Here is a 21,781-nt window from a genome sequence, read left to right as displayed (position 1 = left end):
AAAAAATATTATGTTTGTATGTTAAATATATTTATATATAATATTAATTGAATAAAATATATACATAATTCAAAATAAACTATTTATGTACACATAATAAATAAACAGCACATACATGTAAACAAAAGCTTATTTTAGATGTGATTAATCGTTTAACAGCACCAAGTAAAATAAACAGTCAAAATGTATAAGAATAAAAAAAAATTTAGACAAAACTGTAAGTTTTAAAAATATATTTTTTATTCTTTTATAGACGATTAATCACATCCAAAATAATAGTTTTATTTTTTGCATGGATATACTTTATATATATATATAAAATACACACACACAAATACAAATAAATAATATGAATAAAAATGTATGCAAATATTCTCAAAATATATAAACAGTCAAAATGTAGAATACATTTTTTTTTACTGAAAATGTAGTCTAATTTAAGATGTCATTCAGCAGGAATTACAAATAAAGACTTTTTAAATCGAACTTTATTTTATAATATATTATAATTACTTATAATAAACTATAATTTTTTCTTATAATTGACTAAATATCAATTGAATCTATTTAAATAAACTAAAATTGGATGTAGCCAAGAAGGCCAAAACCTCTGAGGTGGGAAATATAACCAAAATAGACCAAAATAACCATTTTAAAGAAAACTAGTTTTACTGTAAATAATCAATCAATAAATAAAACATCGGACTTTTTTTTTTTTTAATTATGGGAACCTACAATGTGGCAATTACATGTAGAGCAGTATGAGAAATTAATTAGCTCATTTTACAGCCTGCGTCTGGATGTTTATGTAATCATTGTTATAAAAAGTAACACCACATATAATAGTCTAGCAGACTTAATGTAACAGACTTAATGTACTAAAATAGCAACAAGCAGAAAACAATCTTTCCTTGCCAAGCTAGCACTATTGTGTCCAGTGAAACAACCGCAAAGTTTTCTTCATAAAGTATAAATATCATGCATTTAAATAGAAAAAAAAAACTAAAATGCTATAAAATGTATTTAAAACAAATAAAAACGTTGGCCTTGAAAATGCATGCCGGCACTCACACAAACACAGTAATAAAATTTTTCCCATTTTTTTTTTTTTTAAACGCTTCCACTTTTATTGTCAGGATATTTGTTTCATGTAAAATATTTCATTACAATACAGTACAATGCATGTTCAATCTGCTGTCCACACAACTTTTTTCGTCATGAAGTTCTAAGGCCGATCTTTCACGCATAACAGCCGGTCTGACAGCAAAATGGAAGTTGCTGACCTCTCCTAACGTAAAACCAAAACATTAAATTATTAACTACTAAAATCAAGTTTGCTGTTTCTTTTACACCGCCTTCTACCAGTATGATCCAGCAGGGGGCACTAGAGGTTCTCATTATGCTTCAGTCAGCAGCTCCAGCACAGAGAATTCGGTCCCCAGCAATGGGCTAAAAGAGTGAGTGCTTCAGTATGTGTGTGCATGTGTGTGTGTTTGTATAAGGGCAGACGGAGAGACAGACTGACAAGTGTCATTCTGTCTTTGCTGGCAGTCACATAGCAGCTTTAAGTCTTGGAGAGGCCAACGGATTTCAAAGTGAAGGCAAGAAGGACCGGGGCTAAAGAGATCGGAGGGAACGGTGGATCTTCTCCACCTCACTCCAAACCAGTCTCACTACATAGTGCAGCTGTTCAGTACCACATATTGAGAATGTTTGTTGCTTTTTTTGTGTTTTTCTTTTTCGTGAAGTATCACAGAGTTGCAGCGAAGACTTGAACTATCACCAATGGAACAATTATCCGCTTTTCATCAGCTTTTTTTCATTTTAGAGTCTATTATTTATTTCTTTTTTTTCTCCTTTTGTCAGCGGAGGATAATGTCAGCTGTATGATACGGTGATGTGTTGTTAGGTTACGGTTATTGTTCCTGCGGTGGAAATGCTGCACAGCAAAGCGCCCAGTGGGGTAAAGAGGGCGGTTCGGCTCAGGTCCACACCCGCCTCCCTAAGTACATTCTCCCTATTGGGCACTGTGAGAGGGGGGCGTGGCCTGACTCAGTAGCGGTGGGTCTGGTGTGAGTACTGTGGAGGCTGCTGGGAGGTAGAGGAGTATCCCATGCTGCTTTGGGGCAATGATGTGCTTGGTCCTGGGTTCTGGTAGGCAGCATGTGGATTGGAGCGCTGGAACACAGAAGAACCGCTTTAGAAGCAACATGTGACTATATTTCTATAGAAAACAACAATGCATGGGGTCCGACTGGCTGTTTTTAACCAGCACTTTGCTGCTCGTGTATTTTCTCCTTATAGTGAACTACAATGGTGCCCTTGAGGTTGAACTTCCAAAATGCAGCTTTAAAGGTCTCTAAATGATCCCAGCCAAGGAAATAACGACCTGTTATTTTCTATTTTCAGAGCTTGTCTAGCTCTGTGATGCACATGCGTACTCTGGTTCAAGACAGTTAGGGTATGTCAAAAAACTCCCATCTCATTTTCTCCTCTAATTTCAAAATCGTCCCCTATCACTGTTTTACCTTTTTTGTTAAGGGTAATTGACCTCCTTTGCATGTTCGCTTTGTAAAAACTGGGTCGGTACTTTGAAGTTGGAGGAGAAAATGAGATGGGAGTTTTTCGACATACCCTAACTGTATACCCTAACACAGAGTACGCATGTGCATCACAGAGCTAGAAAAGATGAGCATGTATGGTTAAAAGGTGTATAAATATTAACTTATTTTAGAAAATAACTGATCGTTTGGCAAAATGAGACCCTTTTTCCTTGGTTGGGATTGTTTAGAGCTCTTTGAAGCTGCATTTAAACTGCATTTTGGAAGTTCAAACTCACAGGCACCATAGAAGTCCACTATATGGAGAAAATTCCTGAAATGCTTTCCTCAAAACAATTTCTTTGCGGCTGAAGAAAGGAAGACATGAACATCTTGGATGACAAGGGGGTGAGTAAATTATCTGTACATTTTTGTTCTGGAAGTGAACTAACCCTTTAAATTTACTCAGTTACACAAATATGGTGTGGTTTAATCTTTTTCATACATATTTCCATTCAAAAGTTTGGAATTGTGTATTTTTTTAGAAGTTTTTTCTGCTCATCAAGACTGCGTTTATTTGATAAATACAGAAAAAAAACTGTAAAATTGTGAAATATTATTGCAATTAAAAAAATTGTGGTTTTCTACTTTATTATACTTCATAATAGAATTTGTTTCTGTGATGCAAAGCCGGATTTACGGCATCATTATTTCAATCTTTAGTGTCACTTGATCCTTCAGAAATCATACTGATACGCTGATTATTTTTATTAACAATAATTTATGCAACAATATTTTTTTGGAACCTCTGATAGTTTTTTCAATATTCTTTGATAAATAAAACATAAAAAAAACAGCATTTATTAAAAATATAAATCTTTACTAATCACTTTTTTTATCCATTTAACACATCCTTGCTGAATAAAAGTATTAATTTCTTTCAAAGAAAGAAAATAAGAAAAAAATGCACTGACCCCAAACATTGAACGGTAATGTTTATTGTTAGGGAAGATTTCTATTTTTAATACATAATGTTCTTTTTAACGTTTTATTCGTCAAAGAATCCTGAAAAAACATTCACAAGTTCCCCCAAAAAATAAAAATAAATAAATAAATAAATAATAATAAGCAGCACAACTGTTTCCACCATTGACAATAAATCAGCATATTAAAATGATTTTTGAGGGATCATGTGACACTGAAGACTGGAGTAATGATGCTGAAAATACAGCTTTGCATCACAAGAACAAATTAAATTTTTAAGTATATTAAAATAGAAATCCACTATTTTAAATTGCAATAATATTTCAGAGTATTACTGTTTGTTTCTGTATTTTCAATCAAATAAACGCAGCCTTCTTAAAAAAAAAAATGGAATAATGGATGCTTTGCCATCACAGGAATAAATTAAAATGTAAAATACATTAAATATTTCAAAATGATAGCATTTTTGCTATATTTCGACTAAATAAATGAAGAGACTTCTTTCAAAAAACATTTCAGAAGTTTGGAGTCCTAAGATTTTTTTTTGAACAGTAGTGTGTATTATAAAAAAATAAAACTGGCAGGTAAATGACTGGAAAAAAATTGGATCTATTGTGGCTGATGGGGGTAAAACACAAACAGAAAAATCAAATCAAAGATCAAGTTTTATGTTTACATGTGTTACCTGGTAATCTGAGGTCATGATCAGACCACTTGAGGTAGTAGTGGGCGGAACCACTCTCACCTTCTTCAGGGGCGGGCCTTGTGCGTGGCTGTTGTCAGGGTTACCTGTGTGCCCCGCCCCATTGGTGTGGTTGTTCCCCTGCTGTTGCTGCTGCTGGTTTTTCTGCAGTTGTATAGGAGAGAGAAAATTATAATGCAGAAAAAACAAACATCACAGCTCTCAATTAAAAACAAACTACATCATATGCTAATTAACAAATTAATCAAATTATTTTATAATTAATTTTATTAATTAAAAATTAAAGGGGACATCAGATGCCTATTTCTCACAAGTTGGTATGATTCTTTAAGGTCTTCATTCAATATATTCTGGTTAAAATTCCTTAACGGTTGTGTAAAAGACACCCTTTTACCTTGTCAAAAACAGCTGTTTACTGCAATCCATTTTGGTGCATGTCTCTTTAAATTATAATGAGCTACAGCTCACCCCGCCTCTCTCCTTCATTTTTTTGTGTATTCAGTGTCGCAGGTTTTTTATGTATTAAAACAAAAGGAATGAATGGATTTTTATCACTGTGGTTACAATGATAAAGAAACATTTACATGCAAACACCATGTAAAAGTTCATTCTGCATCCAATGTCCCCTTTAAGTGGTCAGAAATACATTTACATATTGAGAAATATTGAAAGAAGCAGTAGACACACATTTCTTACTTTATCTGCCTTGTCCTCTGGCTCCTCTTCCGTCAGGAATTCTCGTTTGGGATAGGGAATCTGGCAGCCAGCAAAGACACTAAACAAAACACAGCTATTTTTAATATTTCTTAAACAACATCTTATGTAAGTAATGCTCTGTGGTTGACCTAATTTCAGTGTGCATACATAAGAACACACAGAAATCCTACTCATAATAATGTCATACAGAAAGATGATTTTGCGGCTAAAACCACTCACTCAGACGTGGGTAAAGGCTCCTCCAGGAAGTACGGGTCTTGCATGGCTTGCTCAGATGTGATTCGGCGGATTGGGTCCATAGTAAGCAGCTTTTGAAGCTGAGAGAGAGTTTAGCGTTTAGAAGTTAACAACTGAATACGTGAGAATGAATATGAGATTTGGAATTTTATTTGCCCACTTACCAAGTGGAATGCTTTGCTGTCAGGTTTGACTTTATGCTTCTCCATATACTTTATAAGGCTGCAGTTAGTGTACCTACAGCAAAAGGGATTAAACAGCGTCCAATCAAAAACCCTAGTCAATGAAATGCCTTATTAGTATGACATTTTAATGAAATCAAACTAACGTATTCCTCCTAAAGTCTTTCATCAACGTAGAGTGTTCCGGCATCTTCTTAATGTCCTCCCAGTCTTTATCTGAGAAGCGAATTAGATTACAAAGATTACCAGGACAATTGACTGAAGCTGAGCTGGAACTGCAAATATAAATATTTAAATGAGAAATATCCATTTGAAAACAGTACTAGCTTTATTTTTTTTATATAATATTATACTTTTTTTATATTTAAAATTTGTATTTATTTTATTTTTACTTTTTTTCTATTTGGTTAAATTTTTTTGTTTGGTTTTAGCATTAGTAATTTAAACTTCATTTCTAAACAATATTTCCCCACCTAATATTTACAAACCAAAATTTATTCAGACACCTTCAATATTTCTCACATTATCACAGTTTATTCGCTATAGTTTAGAAAATGATCATAAAATATGACAAGAACTCAGAGTTAAACTGTGTCAGAATGAATTCATCTTGATACTGTCAGATAACTTTGATAACTTTTAGCAATTACTAAGCAATGCTTATTTTTGTTCAGTCTGTGGTGTTAAAAAAAGGTTGCGTTAGCATTTAAAGAAAAAACACTTTAGAAAAACATGATGAGGTCAAAGTATCTAAATCATTTTTTGGTCCCAAATATTTATCAGTTTTACTGGTAGTCCACTGTATGAAGAATTTTTGGGTATAATATGTCAGTGTTTACTTTATTTTGCTATACTCACTATATCTCATATCTGGTGTCTGAATAATTTTTGGTTTGACTGTACATTTTATTTCAGCTTTATTTTAATTACCAAAAAATATTTTTAACAGTATTAATTTTTAGTTAACAATAACATTGTTTGACATTGAAAATTGTTTTGTTTTTTTCCCAAAATATTTAAAAAGTATTTTTTTACATTAAAGGATAACTGTTGCCAAAATGCAACCTGGGCTGTTATTTTTACTGTAAACGAGACAAACTTATATCTAAAAGCATAATTACGACAAACGAGCCGTTTTTGAGATTGACCGTGATTTTTTTTGGTCAGTGGCTGGTGAATGGGAATACTAGGGGCATACATTTGAGCGCATCAAAATAGATATTTTTACAACACTAAGAAGGCTCGACACACCATGACACTTTGCTCGAAGTATCGCCTGGGTCTCTACACATGAACTCGAGCATTGAAAACATTGTTTGTGTACAGTTTTGAGTTTACTAAAAAGAAAGTTTTTGAACAACTCACTTTCACCGTTTTGAGTTTCCGCTCGCGGCTGTCTTGCCAGTCAAGAGGTGTCGATCTCCGAATGCGAGGATGGATAGCTCCTAAAGCATATTTCCACATAAATGCATGGCTAATTCGTTGTTTTGTCGCAAGTGAAAAACAATATTAAACTTCTAGTTGTAAAAAGAGCCTCATATAAGCCTAATATTTCGTCCTATGGAGTCCATTCATTTGCATTCGGAGATCGACACTTCTTGACTGGCAAGACGGCCGCGAGCGGAAACTCAAACAGTGAAAGTAAGTTGTTCAAAAACATTCTTTTTAGTAAACTCTGTGTACACAAACAATGTTCTCAATGCTCGAGTTCATGTGTAGAGACCCAGGCGATACTTCGAGCAAAGTTTCATGGTGTGTCGAGCCTTCTTAGTGTTGTAAAAATATCAATTTTGATGCACTCAAATTTATGCCCCTAGTATTCCCATTCACCGGCCATTGACCACAAAACTAAATCACGGTCAATCTCAAAAACGGCTCGTTTGTCGTAATTATGCTTTTAGATATAAGTTTGTCTCGTTTACAGTAAAAAAAAAACAGCCCAGGTTGCATTTTGGCAACAGTTATCCTTTAAAGACTAGTCAGGACCTCAACTAGAATTATTAAATTCCATCCTTTCACACCTTACAAATACAAGAAAGTATAGATTTTTCACTTCTATGTATTGTTTTTGCAAGAGAAAAATCACTTTTTGACTCATTAAAACCACATTGAGGGACTTGTTACAGCTCCTAACTAAAGTCCCACAGTCTCAAATTTTTACTGAATCATCTAGATTTAAATGTCAAGTCAAGAGGACGATGAATACCTGCAGGAAAGCCCATGACATTAAAGATCCGGTCCAGCTGATCGTGATGGTAGGGATTACTGGTTTTAATGTCCTCCTGTCGACAGTGGAAGATAGGCTCTGAGGTCAAAAGCTCAGCAAAGATACAGCCAATCGCCCAGATATCTGTAAAGAAGAGAAAAAGTCATCAAATCTAAAGCACACTTTTTAAAAGACTTTAAGGCTATTAACCCCCTTTTACATTATGTAATAAATTTCAGGTGTCCCCAGAATGTGTCTGTGAAGTTTAAGCTCAAAATACCCCACAGATTATTTATTACATCATCCTGAAAATGACTTTTTTGAGTGGAAGCAGAAACAAGCTGTTTTCATGCGTTTTAAACTTCTGATATGTTTTTTTAAGTGCACACATTCGAACATGTGAGTACTAAACTAAGTTTTCTTTCATGTGGTATTGCGCTTAAAACATCAAATACATAAGTTTATGTTAAAAACACACAAGTTGTGCTGGGAAAGAAATCACATGTTTATATTAGATCTGTGTGGCAGCAGGGTGCACTGGAGACCTGAATATAGCACTTAAATGTGGAAAAAGTCAGATTTTCATGATATTTCACCTTTATGTCTCCCAAATGTGCATTTGTACACAGACTCAAACAAATATCTCACCGATGGCTTTGGTGTAATGCCTGGCTCCCAGTAGCAGCTCTGGTGCTCTGTACCAGAACGTAACAACTACTGGATCCAGATCTGCTAAAGGCTTCAGTGGTGAGTTGAAGAGCCGTGCAAAACCCATATCAGCTACACATTAGGGACAGAATTTTTTAAATGGTTATGAATGCACGATAAAACACTTAGATACACACATATCTTTTTGTCAAACGAGAAAGGAAACAGGGCTGAGGTCATACCTATCTTCACACGTCCTCTTTCAGGACCTTCTCCCATTACCAATATGTTGGCAGGTTTCTGTGGTGAAAGAGTCAATGTTTAGAGTTGTAACTCTCGAAACCTCTTTCGTTTCAGTGTGATATCTGATGCTGTAACGTCTTAGCAACTTTTCTGAACAGGATTAATAAAAAAAAAAAAAAAAAAAAAAAAAATACACTCAATGGCCTAGGACCTACATACATTGCAGATATGCTCACTGAATATAAACCTAACAGACAACTCAGATCGCTAGGATCGAGTCAGTTAGTAATATCATGGGTTCACACAAAACAAGGGGAATCCGCTTTTAGCTATTATGCCGCCCGCAGTTGGAATCAGCTTCCAGAAGAGATCAGATGTGCTAATACATTAGCCACATTTAAATGCAGACTCAAAACTCATGTGTTTAGTTGTGCATTTATTGAATGAGCACTGTGCTACGTCCGAACAGATTGCATTATTTTATGTATAATCATTTTTACTGTTTTTTATTTTACTTTTATTTTTAAAACATCTTAAATGTTCTTAAATTCTCTGTTTTTATAGTTGTGATTATTATTAATTTTCATGATTTTTATATTATGATTTTAATTCCTTTTATGAACAGCACTTTGAATTACCATTGTGTATGAAACGTGCTATATAAATAAACTTGCCTTGCCTAAATGATGCTTGGTTGTATTAATATTAACCTTTTGCAAGAATTTATATTTATTTAGAATTCTTCATTCCTGTATTATTTGGAAAAAGTATTAGGTATAAATATATATTTTTTAATATTCCGAAATTAGATTTTTTTTTAGCTTAGGTTTAGCAAAATTGTATTTAAAAAATTTTAATATCTCAACTTATTTTACCTTATTTCAAATAAATAAAATAAATTAATATTTTGGTTTTTAGTTAACCATAACAACACAGTTTGGCAAATAAGTTGCATTGAATTTTTAATTTAATTTTTGTTTTTTTAAGAAAGAAAAAGAAAAAGAAGAAAGAAAGAAAAGGAAGAAAGAAAGAAAGAAAAAGAAAGAAAGACAGACAGACAAAAGAAAGAAAGACACAGAAAGAAAAAAGAAAGACGAAAGACAAAAGACAGAAAAAAGAAAGAAAGAAAGAAAAAAGACAGAAAGAAAGAATTTAAAAAAGAAAGACAAAAGAAAGACAGAAAGATAAGACAGAAAGAAAGACAGAAAGATAGAGACAGAAAGATAGAAAGAGAGACAAAGAAAAACAGAAAGAAAGACAGAAAGAAAGAGACAGAAAGACAAAAGAAAGACGAAAGACAAAAGACAGAAAGACAAAGAAAGACAAACAAAAGAAAGAAAGAAAAAAGACAGAAAGAAAGAATTAAAAAGACAGACAAAAGATAAGACAGAAAGAAAGACAGAAAGAAAAACAAAGAAAAACAGAAAGACAGAAAGAAAGACAAAAAGACAGAACGACAAGAAAGAAAAAGACAAAAAGACAGAAAGAAAAAAGACAGAAAGAAAGAATTTAAAAAAGACAGACAAAAGACAGAAAGATAGAAAGACAGAAAGAAAGAAAGAATTAAAAAAGACAGACAAAAGAAAGACAGAAAGATAAGACAGAAAGAAAGATAGAAAGAGAGACAAAGAAAAACAGAAAGAAAGACAGAAAGAAAGAGACAGAAAGACAAAAGAAAGACGAAAGACAAGACAGAAAGACAAAGACAAACAAAAGAAAGAAAAAAAAGACAAAGAAAGACAGAAAGATAGAAAGAAAGACAAAGAAAAACAGAAAGAAAGACAAAGACAGAAAGACAAGAAAGAAAAAGACACAGAAAGAAAGACAGAAAGAAAGAATTAAAAAAGAGACAAAAGAAAGACAAAGATAAGACAGAAAGAAAGACAGAAAGATAGAAAGAGACAAAGACAGAAAGACAAAAGACAAAGACAGACAAAAGAAAGAAAGACAGAAAGAAAGAATTAAAGAGACAAAAGAAAGACAGAAAGATAAGACAGAAAGACAGAAAGATAGAAAGAGAGACAAAGAAAGACAGAAAGAGACAGAAAGATAAGACAGAAAGATAGAAAGAGAGACAAAGAAAGACAGAAAGAGACAGAAAGACAAAAGAAAGACGAAAGACAAAAGACAGAAAGACAAAGAAAGACAGACAAAAGAAAGAAAGAAAAAAAAGACAGAAAGATAAGACAGAAAGATAGAAAGAGAGACAAAGAAAGACAGAAAGAGACAGAAAGACAAAAGAAAGACGAAAGACAAAAGACAGAAAGACAAAGAAAGACAGACAAAAGAAAGAAAGAAAAAAAAGACAGAAAGGACGAATTAAAAAGACAGACAAAAGAAAGACAGAAAGATAGAAAGACAAGAAAGAAAAAGACAGAAAATAAAGATAAGAAAGACAAAGAAAGACAGAAAGACAAGAAAGAAAAAGACAGAAAAAGAAAGATAAGAAAGACAGACAGAAAGAAAGAATTAAAAGACAGACATAAGACAGAAAGAAAGAGAAAGATAGAAAAGAGACAAAGAAAAACAAAGAAAGACAGAAAGACAAAAGAAAGACGAAAGACAAAGACAGACAAAATAAAGAAAGAAAAAAGACAGAAAGAAAGAATTAAAAAGACAGACAAAAGAAAGACAGAAAGATAAGACAGAAAGAAAGACAGAAAGATAGAAAGAAAGACAAAAAGACAAGAAAGAAAGAAAAAGGCAGAAAAAGAAAGATAAGAAAGACAAAAGAAAGAAAGAAAGAAAGAAAGAAAAAGAAAGAAAGAAAAAGAAAGAAAGAAAAAGAAAGAAAGAAAGATCAATTTGTTGTGGCAGGAAAATATTTCAAAATTATTTTATATATGCTGCCAACTACTGGAAATTGTCATAGGATTTCTAATAATCAGCCAAATATCCAACATTCTACTCACTAAAATTTGAGCAGAATGATCACAAATCAAACTAGCAACATCTGGATGAACATTAACTGTTTAATGTAACATATTGACTCTCACCAGGTCTCTGTGCAGGACCCAGTTGGCGTGCAAATAGTGGATGCCGTCCAGGATCTGGTAGAGCAAAGACTTTACCATCCCACGTGGCAGCTGAAGAGGCTTTTTATTGGCCTTGGAGGCTCTGTGGAACTTGATGATGTGCTGCAAAGACATGTAGGCCCTCAGCAAGATATGCACTATATACAAACATTTCTCTCTGTGTGCATGAGTGCTTGACTGTATGTTACCCAGAGGTCATGTTCAGCGTAGTCAAAGAGAAGCCACACTTTGCGGTCTGCATGTGACAGGAAAACCTTCTGCAGTGAGATCACATTGGGGTGCTTCAGTTCACGCAGCAGCTGCAGGGAGCAAACAAGAATGAACACACACAGGTGCACATGCTGAGACAGACATCTACAGAGCACCCAAAGCGCACAAAATCATTTCAGCCTGAAGTATGCTTATTAAAAGGATAGTTCAGCTAAAAAAAAAAAAAAAATACATTTCTGCCATTGTGTATTCACCCTCATGTTGTTTCAAACCTGTATGACTAAGGAACACAATGGAGAAATTCTGAATAATGTGCTAGTCGCTCTTTTTCATGCAATTACAGTGAATGGGGATTCAAGTTTCAAAATAAGACTCATGTAGTATATTTACAGTGAGGAAAAAAATATTTAAGCCCCTGCTGATTTTGTACGCTTGCCCACCGACAAAGAAATGATCAGTGTAGAATTTTAATGGTAGGTATATTTAAACAGTAAAAGACAGAATAACAATAAAAATCTAGAAAAACGCATTCCAAAAAAGTTATAAATTGATTCGCATCTTAATGAGTGAAATAAGTATTTGAACCCCTATCAATCAGCAAGATTTCTGGCTCCCAGGTGTCTTTTATACAGGTAACAAACTGGGATTAGGAGCACTCTCTTAAAGGCAGTGCTCGTAATCTCAGTTTGTTACCTGTATAAAGGACACCTGTCCACAGAAGCAATCAATCAGATCAATCAGAATCAATCAAAAAGCTGTCCAATGATGTCAGGGACAAGATTGTAGATCTACACAAAACTGGAATGGGCCACCAGACCATCGCCAAGCAGCTTTGTGAGAAGGTGACAACAGTTGGTGTGATTACTCACAAATGGAAGAAACACAAAATGACTGTCAATCTCCCTCCGTCTGGGGCTCCATGCAAGATCTCACCTCGTGGAGTTCCAATGATCATGAGAACGGTGAGAAATCAGCCCAGAACTAAACGGGAGAATCTTGTCAATGATCTCAAGGCAGCTGGGACCATAGTCACCAAGAAAACAATTGGCAATGAACATCTGAATGATTCAGAGGAGAACTGGGTGAAAGTGTTGTGGTCAGATGAGACCAAAATCAAGCTCTTTGGCATCAACTCAACTCACCGTGTTTGGAGGAGGAGGAATGCTGCCTATGACCCCAAGAACACCATCCCCACCGTCAAACATGGAGGTGGAAATATTAGCTTTGGGGGTGTTTTTCTGTTAAGGGGACAGGACAACTGCACCACATCAAAGGGACGATGGATGGGGCGAGAACCTTGGGAGAGAACCTTCTTCCCTCAGCCAGGGCATTGAAAATGGGTCATAGATGGATATTCCAGCATGACAATGACCCAAAACACACGGCCAAGGCAAGAAGAAGCACATTAAGGTCCTGGAGTGGCCTAGCCAGTCTCCAGACCTTAATCCCATAGAAAATCTGTGGAGGGAGCTGAAGGTTCGAGTTGCCAAGCCTCAGCCACAAAACCTTAATGACTTGGAGAGGATCTGCAAAGAGGAGTAGGACAAAATCTCTTCTGAGATGTGAGCAAACCTGGTGGCCAACTATAGGAATCATCTGAGCTCTGTGATTGTTAACAAGCGTTTTGCCACCAAAAATCAAGTCATGTTTTGCGAAGGGGTCAAATACTTTTCACTCATTAAAATGCAAATCAATTTATAACTTTTTTTAAATGCATTTTTCTAGATTTTTTTGTTGTTATTCTGTCTTCAAACAAACCTACAATTAAAGTTATAGACTTTTCATTTCTTTGTCAGTGGGCAAACATACAAAATCAACAGGGGATCAAATAATGTTTTACCCTCACTGTAAGTCACATTAAACACAAAGACAGGTTTGTTTGATGCATAAACCAAGATTTAAAGGGATAGTTCAGCCGAAAAGGATTTACTCACTTTCAAGACATCCTAGGTGTGTATGATTTTATTCTTTTGGATGAACACAATCTGAGTTATATTAAAAATGTCCTGGCTCTTCCAAGCTTTATAATGGAAATGAATAGGTGTTGACATTTTGAAGCAAAATAAAGTGTGTCCATCCATCATAAAAAGTGCTCCACATGGCTCCAGGATGTTAAAAAAGGCCTTCTGAAGTGAACTGATGTGTTTGCGTAAGAAAAATATCAATATTTACAACTTTATAAACCATAATCTCTAATCTCTAGTTTCCACTAACTGTCGTATGCGTGTTCGTAGGAAAATATGGTGGCAAAAGAGCAGTGGAGAGAGCTAAACAAAACACAGATCACAGTTCAAGTACAAAACAAGAATTTGTAACAAATGTTTTCGATTTAAGCCAAGAGGTTTTCCTTTGCTTTAAACAAAACTTGGTTCTCGCGAGACTAGCATGTTTTCACCGGAGCTTATGCTATGCCTACGTCCTACATCGACAGATACGACAGATAGCGGAAGCTAGAGATTATGGTTTATAAAGTTTTAAATATGAATACTTTTCTGACACAAACGCATCGATTCACTTCAAAAGGCCTTTATTAACCGCCCGGAGGCATGTGGAGTACTTATATGATGGATGGATGCACTTTATTGGACTCAAAAATCTCAACACCCATTCACTGCCATTATAAAGCTGGGAAGAGCCAGAATATTTTTTAATATAACTCCGATTGTTCTCGTCTGAAAGAAGAAAGTCATATCACCTAGGATGGCTTGATGGTGAGTAAATCATAGGGTAATTTTCATTTTTAGGTAAACTATCCCTTTAAGTTGTTTTTTTTACTAATAATGACTGTAAATCGCTGAACTGGAGAACCAAATCACATACTCTCTGATTAGGTACTTCTTTTGAATAACTAACTAGTTAGTAAACATTTTTTAATGTTCCATGTAGTATGAATGTAATCTGGATGTACTGCATTCATCATGCTGTCATTGTCATATGATCTACAGGGTCACTTGTATCACCTTACTGCCATTCCCAAATCCTCTCCAGTAGCTTCATGGGATAGTAAAGTGTCCATTGGAGGTGTACCTCAGAATCTTGCCAGAAACCTTTTTATGAATATTGTGAATTTGGTATATTGTTTTTCCACCTAATATATTGTAGGGAAGTATGTGATTTCGGATTCAACCATTCAGCTGTTTTGTGAACTGAATCTCCTGAACCATTAACCGAAAACAATAATTTGTTTATGAAACTGACAAAACTACTTTCAGCAAGGCAAGGAAAGGTTAAATTTTGTCTGTTTCTCACACAAAGATTTCAGCATATCAGCATAATCTGGAGCTTGAAAGCCCTAGTTCATTCGCTTTCATTACACTAAAGTCATACAGGTTTGAAACAACATGGAGGTGAGTTGTCCCTTTACTGCAAATTACATGAGAATAAAAGTATACAAATGTACTTAAAATGCGTAGAGCTAGTCATAGTTATCACTCTAAAATATCCACATGCTGCAAATGTATTTCCAGGAACTTGCTTAACCAAGATGGCATGTGCAAGAGCTACTTGAAGAAGAGCCTCTTGGCAGAAACACGTTTAAAGCTTGATGTACTTACTGCTATCTCTCTGCAGGCGGACATAGAGATCCCTGTGCCTTCAATCTGCTTCAGAGCATAATCTTTATCATCCTTCCTGCAAACAGACATATCAGCAACCGCAATTACTCTTCAGCACACAACATTTGCCTAAATCTATAGCTACATGTCATATCATGAATCCACTGGGAAAGACTAAACAGAATTTTAAGCGAATTATTTAGGCTCTTTTATTACCAGCACACCTTCGAAAACTCATAAGCCTCCTGACGACTAATGCGAGGCATGAGGGTAATGCTGAAATGAAGTCCTGCAAAAAAACACCAGCCTATAAAAATCTCACAACGCCCTGTCCAGTTTCTGGAGAACAAATTAGCTGTGAACCGCTCATAAACAATCAGCTTCTATAGTGAACAAAAACATCTTTAAACACTTAGGACCTTCAAGTGAGACTTTGGCCGCCAGGCAGTCTGGACTTTAATAACTCAGCTTTGGGTCTGTCTGATGGGTCTTACTTAAAGCCCGGCACTTCAGAACCAACTTACAGTAGCTCATCAGCAGATCCATTCCTACTTTGTCAATATAGTTTGCAATTGGTGTGAAATAAAGATTGCTTCACAAAAACTAAATAAGCATTAAACATCAAATCAGCATGTTGAACACAAAAACTGGAAAAAAATATCTTGTGATAGTACTTACACAAAGTTGCAAATTGGGAGGAATGCTATTTCAGCTCAATGCATTACCCAGTTTCCTGGATGCGCAGCCATATTGGCGATACTTCAGTGTAAACAACAGCATGAATTGCATGGTTAACGTACTACTGAATACGTTGTTCTGCTAATTTATGCTGTCTAAATCACATAAAAAACGTGTGGAAGCTGCTAAATCTTGCCCTGGAAATCCTGGTTCAGATTGGCCAACCACAAATGCCTTTTGTTCCTCAGACAGTTTTTTGCACTCTTCTCCTAGATTTGTTATAACTTTTGGCAGTCTGTAGTACTCCAAATGTTTCTTCCGGTCTGACCGATTAGTACAGCCAAAAACATGACAATAACTCACCAATTTCGACAGAAATTATTAGTAAAATACGCAAGTTTTGTTCGGTTCAGTGGCACTGTTTACGTTCAGTGGCGCCAATATGGCCAATTGATGGCGCGTTGTAAAAACATTCTATATGAGCACCAATGTCCTGCAGACATTGAGCGTTATTTTCTGTCAAGCTTGCAAAGCAAAACTACCAATACAAGTCAAATGTAGAATGGTCTTATTCCCCCAAGTTGCAGATCTAATTTCTAATCAATAAATGCAAAACCTTTTAGTCATGGTCATTTAATTTCTTTCCAAGAGTAAGTAATAATTAAAACAGTCTTTTAACTGACACTGCAGCTAGAATTAGACATTTAGAGCCCTATTAAATCAGTTTTACTCTTTTAATGGTTTAGTTAAATTTATTAATCAAAAAGGATGTCTAATTGCAATGAATTGAATTCACAAACTTTAAGTTTGTATAAAATGTTTTATTTTTTGAGAAACTCTTGTTGGTTTTAATTTGACTGGATTTATGATTTAATTCTAATTATCAAAAATTAAGGCAATACAAAATGCTAATCGGTTAGACCGTGAAAAACATTTGGAGCACTATAGACTGCCAAAAGTTAAAACAAATCTAGGACTAGGAGAAAAGTGCAAAAGAGGAAATAAAGCATTTGTGCTCAAGAATCTTGAAAACATTTGAGTTTATTCTTATTTCCGGTCAGGTAGGTGAAATATTAGACTAATATCTTAATTAATACTGCTTGTATGTATCTTTACCACATATTAACTTTAGTTTGTCGAAATATCATGCTCTTTCCTGCTTACTAAATCCTCCTTTATATGATTTAGCAGCTTGCTCATGTTTTTCCCATGGTTTAGACAGCATAAATTAACAGAACAACGCATTCAGTAGTACATTAACCATGCAATCCATGCTGTTGTTTGCATCCGGGTAACTGACCAAACCGTGACATAAGAGCGATCCATCTATTGTAAAGTATTCATCAAAATTTTGACAAATTTTCTGACATTCCATGTTATACAATAACACTGAATTCTGTTACGCCATCAATGTTTTATACACTGCAAAAATCACAGGACCCTACAGATCCAGTAAGGATGTGCGTGGCACAGTCTATTAGAAAGTTTCATAAAGTGTGTTTAAATTTCAGAAACTTTATCAAACAAAACTGTTATAAATCCTGATCTAATCCTTGAAGGTTACACTTGTCATACTGTTATTCTCAGCCCTTTAATCACTGTGTTCGAAGAGAATCATTTGTCCTTCTTTGGATGAAGAGCACACTTAGCACAGACAAATCTTTGTGTTTTTGTCTTAGTGTGAGAAAGTTTAGCAGAATATATTCCTATCGGCAAGTTACCAAAAACACTGAGAGCAAAAGAATTTCAACTCCCTTTTTTCCCCAAACAGACTTCTAATAAAACAGACCTCACAATCTGTATTTCAATGTTAAAGTTTACACCCATACTATTCCGTGAGCATATATGCACATAATTTCGACATCACAACATTAGCCTCTTTTTTCATGACAACAAAAACTTATTTTAGGGAATTGGAGGTTCTTTGGTATTTCACGACACGTCATCAATCGGCCATATTGGTGGCACTGAACGTAAACAATGCCACCGAACCAAACAAACTCGCATATTTAGCTGATTATTGCTGCCGAAAATGGTCGATTATTGTCATGTTTTGGGCTGTATTAAACAGTCGAAACTGGAAAAATATTGGGAGTACTATAGACTGCCAAAAGTTATAACAAACCAAGGAACAGAGTGCAAAAAAAAAAAACTGAGGAACAAAAGGCGTTCTAGGACTTTCAGGGCAAGAATCTTGACAACATTCACGTTTGTTCTCATCATTTCCGGTCAGGTAGGTGAAATATTAGGCTAATATGTTAATACTGTTTAACTTAACTTCAGTTTGTCAAAATATTGTGCTCTTTCCTGCTCACTAAGTCCTTCTCTATATGTTTTTGCAGCTTCCAAACTTTTTTTCTGTGGTTTGAACAGCATAAATTAGCAGAACAACGAATTTAGTAGTACATTAACCTTGCGATCAATGCTGTTGTTTACATCCCCGTATCGCCAATATGGCTGTGCATTTAGGTAACTGACCAAATCATGATGTAAGTGCAAAGCGACTATAAACACCACCCTTTATTCTTTAAAAGGCTATTGTTGACACAAACCAATATGTACCACAGCATGTTCAAGGCTGTACTGATGTTATAACAACCTGTCATAATCCTCAACATCTGCTGTTATAAACTGTTACGTGACACTAAAGTCACTGATCCAACCAGTGCAACTGCAGTAGGGCAACAAAAGAGAAAGAGAAACTAGAAAAAGGAAAAGAAACCTGAAAAAGGCTAAAAAGATCCTCTAAACCAGTGCAGCGAACCCCAATCTCAAAAGTGACATCAGTCACACCAGAAATGGATTCAGGTGTTGACGCGAAATTGGGAGACTAATGATATCTTTACACAGCTGAGGTGACCAATTTTGCAAGGGAACAAAAACAGAAAATTAAGGCTACAAATGTTTAAAAAAAAAAAATGTAATAAAGTGTTCTCATGACACGTCATCAATCGCCATATTGGCAGCACTGAACGTAAACAATGCCATTGCACAGAACGAAACTTGCTGATTATTGTTATGTTCTGACCTGTACTAATTGGTCAGACCAGGATAAAAATTTGGAGTACTGTAGACAAACAAATCAAGGGGAAGAGTGCAAAAAATTGAGGAACAAAAGGCATTTGTGGTTGGCCAAACTGAACCAGGATTTCAAGGGCAAGAATCTTGACAAAATTCCAGTCAGGTAGGTGAAATATTAAGCTAATATCTTGATTAATACTGCTAGTATGTATCTTTGCCACATATTAACTTTAGCTTGTCAAAATATTTCCTGCTTACTAAGTCCTTCCCTATATGATTTAGCAGCTTCAACGCATTTTCCCCCATGGTTCAGACAGCATAAATTAGCAAAACAAGTCATTCAGTCGTACATTAATCGTGCAATCTATGCTATTGTTTACATCTTCTAAGTATCTCCAACATGGGCGCATCCGGGTAACTGACCAAATCGTGAGGTAAGTGCAAAAACTTGTGAAATTACAGGTAGTTAGCATGAAGTAACAACGAACAATATTTCTACATTTAAATGTTAGTAAGATTGCTAATGGAAGTGAGCTAACATTATCAAAGATTAAGAAATATTGTAACAAACATATTGCTCATTGTTAGTCAATGCACTAACAAAGGGATTATAAATATAGAAACATTACACTCTAAATAAAATATGAAACCATTACTTAAAATTCTCCGCCATGACAAAGGCAACATATAAGGCTGCTATTTATTCACATAGAATGTAAAGCACCGTCAGAGCCTCCTTTTATACTGAAGCGGATTTTATGCGACGCTGTGTATTTTGAAGCAGCTGTTTCAAGACGCCTTTAAGAAAGTGTAAAGGTAAATACAGTTTTTGTCATGACGAAGAAAAACCAACACATGATGTTGCAAATCTAAATCTGCATCAAATGCACCTGTGCCCATCATAACTGCATAAGCTCGTCAATCACAACAGCACTCGAGCCTGCTGACGTACATTCACAATCCCCTCGAAATAAGCCTCCTCTGAAGCCGTGAGCTGTGCATATCAAACTCTCTTTGAAGACGAGAGACGTGTCTCTCTAAAACACCGGGCCGAGGGCGGACAACACACGGTTTGTTTTGGTTTCTGAGGGCTGAACGCGACGGGAGCGCAGGCCTCATATCGCTTCACAAGTCCTCCATCCTGCAAACTCACCCATCTTTCCTCTTTGCTTTGTACACATGGCCATATGTCCCCCGTCCAACTTTGCATCCCTCGTACTCAAAGAGGTCCTCGACTCGTTCTCTCTCCCCGGTGAGCTTCACTTTGAAATCATAGTCCATTTTCACCGTTATTCTGGGGATCCGGGTTGTGGCTTCCCTTTAAAGCGCCGCTGGGGAGGCAACTTACTTCAAGCCCCGTTTAGACAATTAGTTGCCTGCCCTCGCGTCGCTTTTAAGCTCAGCTAAAGAGTCCACATTTACCGCGAGCGATTACGGGCAGCTGAGACGGCGTATGAAGCACGTGTGCTTTTGATCTGTCAAAAAGTGCAGAGTGTTATTGGACTATCAGTCGCTTTCTTTGATATTTCTGTGCAACTGCGCCGCTCAGCCGGTATCTCACCCGGGAGAGTTGAGCGTCCACGTACGGTATGTCGCAAAACGTCGTGAATGCCACTGGCAACCACACAGACGGCGAGGAATGGGGTTTGTGGCGCACCACGTGGATTTTAACTCTTTATTAAAGAACGCTTTTGTTTTTCAGTTTTATATGCATATGTACATTTTAGTTTTGCATTTTAACAAAAATACATAGAGGGGTGTTTATTAACAATAAATAATTAATAACAAATTCACATAGTAACTGGTAAAATTGTGCGAACAATACAAATATTGTATAATAAAACAAAAATAATGGTAATTATGTAAATAACTATTCATTTACAATAATACTAAACGCATTTTTTCCTTTTACATTTATACAAACCACTACACTATTATGTTTATTATATAGTATTTGATACAGAGGATACTATAAAATATTAATACATTACCAGTCAAACGTTTTTTTAACAGTAAGATTTTTAATGTTTTTAAAGAAGTCTATTTTGCTTGCCAAGCCTGTTTATTTAATCCAAAGTACAGCAAAAACTTTGAAATATTATTTTATTATTCAAAATAACTGTTTTCTATTTGAATATATTTTAAAATGTAATTTATTCCTGTGATTTCAAAGCTGAGTTTTTATCATTATTATTCTAGTCGCATGATCCTTCAGAAATCATTCTAATATTCTGATTTGCTGCTCAAAAACATTTATTATGACTATTTTTTTTAATTATTATGTCGATGAATAAAAAGTTCAGAACAGCCTTTATTTGAAATATAAATCTTTTGTAACATTATAAATGTCTTTATCATCACTTTTCATCAATTTAAAGCATCCTTGCTAAATAAAAGTATTAATTTCTATAATTATCCCCCCCAAAAAAAAAAAAATTATACTGACTCCAAGCTTTTGAAATAGCATATTGTATAATGTTATAAAAGCTTTTTATTTCTGATAAATGTTGATCAAGGAAACCTGATTTTTTTTAACTCAGCTGTTTTCAACATAATAATAATAATAAATGTTTTTTGAACAGCAAATCAGCATATTAGAATGATTTCTGGAGGATCATGTGACTAGAATAATGATGCTAAAAATTCAGCTTTGAAATCACAGGAATAAATTACATTCTAAAATACAGAAAACAGTTATTTTAAATAGTAACATTTTTTTTAATTTGACTGTTTTTACTGTACTTTGGATCAAATAAATGCAAGCTTGGTGAGCAGTAAAAATCTTACTGTTAAAAAACTTGTGACTGGTATTGTAGTATTTGA

The 21,781-nt window shown here is 35.0% G+C and overlaps 1 protein-coding gene across 2 annotated transcripts; it reads right to left on the bottom strand.

Annotated features, from left to right (window-relative positions):
- Nucleotides 1–850: 850 nt before the first annotated feature.
- Nucleotides 851–20,528, bottom strand: cdk8 (cyclin dependent kinase 8). 2 transcript variants are annotated; one of them, XM_073830481.1, is made up of 13 exons: nucleotides 20,112–20,528; nucleotides 15,260–15,335; nucleotides 11,684–11,794; nucleotides 11,457–11,597; nucleotides 8,460–8,517; nucleotides 8,218–8,349; nucleotides 7,570–7,713; nucleotides 5,510–5,579; nucleotides 5,346–5,418; nucleotides 5,164–5,261; nucleotides 4,915–5,002; nucleotides 4,210–4,371; nucleotides 851–2,178 (listed from the first exon to the last, which is right to left on the bottom strand). In XM_073830481.1, exons 1-13 carry the CDS (start codon nucleotides 20,237–20,239, stop codon nucleotides 2,053–2,055), a joined length of 1,407 nt encoding a protein of 468 aa, XP_073686582.1. In that variant the 5' UTR covers nucleotides 20,240–20,528; the 3' UTR covers nucleotides 851–2,052. The 2 variants fall into 2 exon arrangements, with proteins under 2 accessions (XP_073686582.1, XP_073686583.1); XM_073830482.1 differs by having other exon boundaries at nucleotides 4,924–5,002.
- Between the last annotated feature and the right edge of the window lie 1,253 nt (nucleotides 20,529–21,781).

The sequence above is a fragment of the Garra rufa genome, chromosome 24, assembly GCF_049309525.1.
Source record: "Garra rufa chromosome 24, GarRuf1.0, whole genome shotgun sequence".
In the NCBI taxonomy this organism is placed as follows: domain Eukaryota; kingdom Metazoa; phylum Chordata; class Actinopteri; order Cypriniformes; family Cyprinidae; genus Garra; species Garra rufa.
The sequence above is the reverse complement of the archived record's forward strand: the minus strand, read 5'-3'. Positions and strand labels throughout refer to the sequence as shown.

Coding starts and splice junctions, on each gene's coding strand:
- cdk8 (XM_073830481.1), bottom strand. CDS start 20,239: ATGGACTATGATTTCAAAGTGAAGCTCACCGGGGAGAGAGAACGAGTC. Junction 11,598..11,683: donor ACGCTGAACATGACCTCTGG/GTAACATACAGT, acceptor ATGTCTTTGCAG/CACATCATCAAGTTCCACAG. Junction 4,372..4,914: donor AGGCAGATAAAGTAAGAAAT/GTGTGTCTACTG, acceptor ATACAACTGCAG/AAAAACCAGCAGCAGCAACA.